General features: G+C 44.4%; 1 protein-coding gene across 2 annotated transcripts in view; it reads right to left on the reverse strand.

Moving 5' to 3' along the window:
- LOC113802491 (homeobox protein araucan) overlaps window positions 1–7,500 on the reverse strand; it is a 112,474-nt gene that overhangs the window by 34,681 nt on the left and 70,293 nt on the right. For both annotated transcript variants that reach the window (XM_027353095.2, XM_070145452.1), the window contains exons 4-5: window positions 4,009–4,168; window positions 3,404–3,587 (exon numbers count right to left, since the gene is read on the reverse strand). In XM_027353095.2, the coding sequence (XP_027208896.2) occupies window positions 3,404–3,587; window positions 4,009–4,168 (344 nt within the window). The remainder of the gene's footprint in view (window positions 1–3,403; window positions 3,588–4,008; window positions 4,169–7,500) is intronic.

Here is a 7,500-nt window from a genome sequence, read left to right on the forward strand (position 1 = left end):
TATATATATGTGTGTGTGTGTGCGTGTGCTTGTATATGTATATATGTATATATTTATGTATACACACACACACACACACACACACACACATATATATATATATATATATATATATATATATATATATATATATATATATATATATATATATAATATATATATATATATATATATATATATATATATATATATATATATATATATATATATATATATATATATATATATATATATATATATTTATATTTATATATGTATATACACATATACATATATATATGCATATATATATGCATATATATATATGCATATATATATGCATATATATATATGCATATATATATGCATATATATATGCATATATATATATATAAATATTTATATATATATATATATATATATATATATATATACATATACATATATATATATATATATATATATATATATATATATATATATATATATATATATATATATATATGCCCAAAAGAACGCAAGCAAACTCTCACGCTTCCACGCGCAGACAAGCACGCTTATGTGTTTATGTGCATGGGTATGTATACTTATACATATGTCTACAAGTAAATATCTTATATATATCGATAGACATTACTCTGATGGTTTGCGCTAATGTGCCTCATTCAATACGCGATTAAATTACCGAGCATTTAAAACTATAAGAGGAAAAAAAATGATCTACATTTATAGCAGCAACGCATTCAGCTGAGTCGTAACACAGTCATTTCAAGGAATTCGCCAAATTATAAGTGAGTTCGAAATCAGAACAAGATCAGCGGAGGCGCCATTTAAACCACCGAAAAAGGCGTGTGTCCTCAAAAAGAGCAGCTGCAGAATTAACCTCGATGTCTTCGTGTTGGCCAAGGTTTTGCTCGCTCGCACTTGGGAGAGGGAGGGGCGGTGGGGCGGGAGGAGGAGGGCAGTAGGGAGGAAGGGAGGTGGGAGCACAGGGGAAGGGGGATGGGAGTGGGGAGTGGGAAGGTGAGAGTGGGGAGAGGACGGTAAGGGTGGAGAGGAGGTTGGTGGGAGTGGGGGGGGGGGTGAAAGAGGGAGGGAGGTGGGAGTGGGGGAGAGGAAGGAAGGAGTAGTGGGGAAGGTGGGAGTAAGGGGGAAGAAATCGGGGGTGAGGGGGTATGAAGGCGGGAGTGGGGAGGAGGAAGGTAGGAGTGGAGGGAAGAAGGTGGGAGTAGGGGGGGGGGGGCAGGTTGGAACACGGCCTCCTTCCCGTGGCGAGAGAACCTGATACACTTGAAGAGACTGATTTCGTCGTGATGCGCTTGAGTGTAACACGCTGTAGAGATTCACTATCGTCGTCTAGTAATTCACTTTGCCGTTTTTCTGTTTTTATTGATGCGCGATTCACATCCATGCACAATCTCCTCATTTCAACAAACTGATATTTCAAAGTACAACTCTCAATATGCAAAACCCCTTGTCGTGTCATCAACATCGATTAAACCATACTGTATGAATGAATGATGATTCAATCATGCATTTCCAACGCCTTCCTCCCCAGACACTGGGGAGGAAGGTGGGCGAGGTGCCATGGCTGAACCTCGCCCATGGCACTAGCCGGCACAGGCTGTATGATCACTCAACTCGTGGCTGCGTAACTGCAGTTCGATATATCGAGGCAGTGGCACATTTAGCAAAGGTAACGAAGGCCAGTTCAGCGTTATGCAATGATGTGGTGATAAAGCAGAGGTTAACACGGCCACGTATGAGTAATATCGCAGGTTTCGATGTCGGCAATATCGACAAAACATCTATTCTTGAGAGTGAGGCTTTTGTATGAAGATATAAATATTTTTAAAGGCACTAGTATTACAAGAGCAACGTTCGTTTTGGCGGCCGTTTGGAATCCGCTATAACCATGACAATAGCTAAGTACACATACACACACATACTCGCTGTGCTCTTCAATAATAACTCGATGGGCGAATACAACAGCTCATAATCCAAGCCTGCGTGGCCAGGGAAGTTTCTTTGTGGCATTTCATTTGAGGATTTTCATTAGCGCGCCTTGCATCATCTGATTTTGGGTTTTATTGCTCCTGGTTTCCCAGCTGCGAGAAATGTTCGTCGCAGTTAATGATATTCACCGGCTCTAATATAACCCCTTCTCCTTGTGGCCTGTCTCACGGTATGCGTACATGCACACGGAGGAAAGAGAGAGAAAGAGAGAAAAAAAAGAAAAGAAAAAAAAGTGTGTTGTTTTCCCGGGCTAATGATGTGTGAGTGCCAACGTAAATCCCGCTTGGCAATTAGCAAGCTTAAATCTCCACTCGTGCGAACGCCATTAATTTAACACTGTGGGGGTGATCCAACATGATGTTCGCGCGGTGTCGGACTAATCTAAATACTCGATAGTACCTGTGTAACTGTAGGAAATCTTCTCTTAATTATATTCAAATGTCTCATTTTATGATGGCGTTGCATATTCCGTTCGGATAAATTAATGCCATTGTGCAATTCGTAATGACGCATTTTAACGTCTCCGCCAGTGGGAAAGAATTCAGATATTTCGAACATCATGATTTTAATAAAAGAGGCAAGGATTCCAGGCATTAAGGGCTATGTAATACTCTTTTACCGCACATTACGTCAAAATTTTCATTTGATTGATCGCGTATACGACATTACTTGTCGGATGATAGCATGCAATAAAAGTGTGAAGAGGTTTAATATATACTCGAGTCACAGTAACTACGCACAAAATGACAATAAATCACACCCTGGCGCGGGGAGGAGCGCGTGTACCTCCGTGCCTCCAGAACCTACAGCCTGTCATGTTAGCATGATAAAGCCCCTCCAGTCATAACACCTCGACACTCCATAATTCTCCAAAAACCCATGGAGGAGCAGGAGGCGGGCTGGAGGAAAAAACGCTCCACTACATCAAAACCGCCGAGCTGGAAGACACACAGAATACAGGGCGTTCGGACAGGTAGGTGTCCATCGATCACACTTAGGTGATCAGCCTGTCACCACCTCAACAGCCCACGACAATCTTGTACAATTGTTTGACGCCGCATCCTGTCAGGGGGCGGCACTTGCTCGCTTCCTCGCCAGCTTTCGCTCTCCCGCCGAGGTCGCTGTCGTGGCTCACGCCTTCGGGAAATGCTACTCTTGCTGTCTCCGAGTTCTAGGCTTATTAAAACACACGTTGCCGCGGGGAAATTATATACGCGATTGCCCTTGTTAACGTTTCTATTTTTTTCAATGTCTAGCAACATTTTGTAATGAGCGAGCTCTAACCACAAAGTTTCAGTTCGACGTTCTTTTCCCTTCTGCTTCCATATCGACCCGTAAATAATGAAAAACTAATCGCCGCGACGCAGCGCCATACAACATCATTTGCGCCATCTGGCTCAGTACTCACTCGTAGCGTCTCCATCCTTGTCGTCCTTCTTGATATCATCGTCTTCCTTGTCTCCGGGTTCTTTCTCGTCGTCCTCGTCATCAGACAACTTAGCGTCGTCGTCGTCTGTTTTGTTCCTGGGTTCCCAAGTCATCTTGTTCTCTTTCTTTAAGCGACGGCGAGCATTTGCAAACCACGTGGATACCTGTGCCAAAGAGACCAGGCAATGTAACATGACGTATAAGAAGACAGGCACTAATTATAAAACACAATTTCATAATGGTGGCGAGAGATCGGTAATGCTTTTGATAACTGCCAGAAATGGCTTCATGTTTCAGCTAAGGAACCATTAGTATTGTTATCAGTGACAAACCGGCAGCATTCACCATTAAGACATCACCAGCAAGGCAGACACTGACGACCATTTTGATAATGATACTCTACCCAACGCTGATTACCTTTTACAGCCACACGCTACATGTGTGTGGATCATTACCGCGGTGATCCACACAGTCATCACATTCATCAAAAAAAAGTATTTCCGCCACTGTGCCTAGAGCGAAGAAATCCATTAAGTGCGTCGCAGCCATAGTCAGTTCCAATGCCGAATTTCAGGCTAGACTTACCTGTGTGAGAGTCATCTTGGTGATGATCGCCAACATGATCTTCTCGCCCTTGGTCGGGTAAGGGTTCTTCTTGTGCTCGTTCAGCCACGCCTTCAGCGTCGCTGTGGACTCCCTGGTGGCGTTCTTCCTGCGGGCGGCGAGGTCGTAGCCGGCCCCGTACCTGCAGGAAACACACATGACAAAATTAGGAAGGTTCAATATATAGAAACATTAGTTCGTTCGAAAACAGAACTAGAAAGTAGTTTGCAGTTACACACTCCCAGAGATGTCGTCCATAAGTTGCTACACATCAAAGTAGTTTAATCTATGTAATTCTTCTCAAAACATTTCCTGTCCTTGGCATTAATCAGGGAATTCAGACTAGTGACAACCGTGGAAACAACCGCGAGAACAAACAGAGGACGAAGAAAACAAAGCGCCTCCTGACTGACATGTTGGCAGAGCAGCGAGAACCGGAAATATGGTGACCAGTAATCCTATAAATAACCGGACATAACGAATTATCAGCCACTACATGATTGAACACAGTAAATAATCGGAGGCTTGTTGCAGACAGACGTTCCTATAACACGACGTCACACTTCGAACAATTTGCAATAAATTCGGCGGCAAACCAGTGTTAACAAGAATTTACAAGCCAATATTCAAAGGCAAGAACAAGACCAACATCCTGCACCTAATAAGGCTATAACCTTCCCATTCTTCAGAGGGGAAAGTCGGAAAAGGGGGGGTCGAAGCGCCTCCGTATTCTCTTTCAAAGTTTTAATACATTTTTTCCTCCTTTCCTGACCTTCCACTTTATCCTTTCCCCCTCCTATTCCCCCCCTTCCCCTCCCTCCCTCACCCCCACGCAGGAGTTTTTCCCTCTTGGTGGCACAAGAGTGTACAGCATGCAGTGCCGTAGATTTTCCGTTTATGTAGCGTGAAACACCATCTGGCTGTGGTACCCCCTTTATACAGCGCCCATAACAGTCGCATCCAACTCCATTATAACCCCGACTAGTGACCGCAGCTAAGTGCCCTATACCGTCTCATTTTTTGCTCTAACGTTTTCCTTCTCTTGCATTTCTTATTCTCTCTCTCTCTTTTGTTCCTTTTCTCTGTCCTCTCTCTGTCTTTCTTACCTCTTCTCTTAATTTTCTTGTCTCTTTACCTCTCTCTCTTTCCTTCCCCCGCTCTCCCTCTCTCCCTTGGTATGGATGTTTCCTCCTCCTTTTCCTCTCCTTTCTTTCTCCGTTTCTCCCTTCTTCTCCTTCCGACCCACATATGCACAAAGCCCACAACATCCTCCTCCTGTATATGATGCACAACACATCATTTATTCTTGCATAATTAATCACCCCGGAGTATCGGACGTCAGCCATCCTCTTGCCAATTAAGCACGATACACAAGCGATCCCATTTTATAGGAGATTAATTGATAGGCCTTGACGTACTGCCGTGAGCCGTACGGAGCGGGAGAGGTTTGCCTTCTTCTCTCCCTCCTATCTTCCCCCTCAACCCCCCCTAACTTAAGCCTCCTCCTTACCCCCTTCTCTCCTTCCCCCAACACCCCCTCCCCCTTCTGAATACTCCCTCCCCCTCCCTCCCCATCACGGCGACCTGGCCTGTTTAATATTCATATGAATTTGAAGGGTTTATCTCCCTAAGTTTCCGGGCGGACGCGTTAATTTCTCGCGGTCGGTATTATTCTACCAATTTTCCACTGGATCAATCAAGAACATTGGAACCCAAACTTCGGCGTTTACTGGTTTTCCAAAAGTCTGCCTCCTCATCTCTCTCCTCCTTTTCCTCTGTTTTGCTTCATCTCATTACCGGACCAGATGCTACGGGAATCATCAGCGCCAAATTCACTCACTGGAAAATCTCCAAGCCTGTATTGTTTACTTGTTCCTTGATCAGCTTTTGGCGATATCAGCATCAGCTATGTAGATATAGTTAGCCACCCCGCCCGCCCTCCCGGTCTTTACTCTTTCTCTCTCTCCCTTTTCTGTCCCCATTCTCTCTTTCTCTCGTTCGCTCATTCACTCTATCTATCTCACCCACTCATCACTCACGATCTCTCTCTTTCTCTCTCTCTCTCTCTCTCTCTCTCTCTCTCTCTCTCTCTCTCTCTCTCTCTCTCTCTCTCTCTCTCTCTCTCTCTCTCTCTCTCTCTCTCTTCCTCTCTCTCTCTCTCTTCTTTATTTCCATTATCTCTCTCTCCCCTCTCTGTCACTCGCTCGTAAATATAAAACCGGGAAAAATAGAATCAAGTGATGAGGACGTCTTGACTTCCCTTCGCCGGTCAGTATGGGGTCTTCATCGTCCCTCCCTCCCTCCTCCTCCTCCCCTCCTCCTTCTCTCTTTCTCCCCTCCTCTCCCCCTCTTCCTCCCCGCCCTCCCCCTACCTTCGTCCATATTCCCCTTAGCCTGTCCCCTCGTCCTCAGCGTCGGCTCGTTTCCTGTGAGGTCGCACAAACGATCATTCAAGGAGACATTTATATGAGCGGAGAACGACCGCTCCATTTGGTGGGCCCCAATACTTCCTAAGGGCACTGGCTGGAAAAACCGCTGGAAAATGGAAAGCTGGCGTCCGGTGGGGCTTGGGACACTGCTGGATGGCACGGTAGGAAAAGCCACTTTTGTCCCCGGGTTGTCGTCCTCGAGTTCTTGTACGCGGATGTGGGTGTGTGGGTTCGTATCGAGGGTCCAAAATGCTGGTACAATTGGCTTAGATGGAGTGGGTGCTCAGTGAAAATTGTTGTTATTTTATGTTGTATTGTGTGTGTGTTTTGTTTCTGTTTGTGTATCAGTACGTGTTTATGTATGTGTAGGCATATTTATATATGTTTCTGAGTATGAAGCACATTATCATGCTCAAATTATTTAGAGTGACACACTTTCTTCTACAAGTAGTGGTATAATTAAAACATTATTAAGCATTAAAAGCGAGTAATGTTTATAACAGATATAAGAGAGTATCGAACATCCAAATATAAGTTTCAGCAGCAACATGTTTATTTTTTCAACAGTTACCGATTAATTTTCACTGCCATCTTACAATCATTCAACGCTATAAATTATTACAAACAATGACATTAGTAACGTCTCGATAATTGTAGTCTGATAATTAATTTTTAAATGAGAGCTAAGAAAAAAATCCCTCATGAAAGAAATCATGTTTCATAAAAGACGCGCGTCGTTGGAAATTCTCTCGCCGCCTCGAAAAGCAATAAAAGATAAAGCCATGCTTATGCCCCTCCTCCTGTCTCCCCCCCCCCCTTCCCCCGACCCGTCCAGCCTCGTCTCATCCCTCACCCTCCGCGCTAACTCCATAACGTCTCGAAACTCCTAGTTTATTTTATTAACAATCTCTAAAACAAAAGATATAATACCTCCGCATGTGGAGGTGGGGAGGTTCGGAGAAGTGGCGGGGGAGGGAGGGCGGAGAAAGCAGTCGGAACAGAGGGTGGGAGAGGGGAGGGGTGGGGAGGCAAAGCACCAGTACCT

The sequence above is a fragment of the Penaeus vannamei genome, chromosome 3 (genome assembly GCF_042767895.1).
Source record: "Penaeus vannamei isolate JL-2024 chromosome 3, ASM4276789v1, whole genome shotgun sequence".
NCBI lineage: Eukaryota > Metazoa > Arthropoda > Malacostraca > Decapoda > Penaeidae > Penaeus > Penaeus vannamei.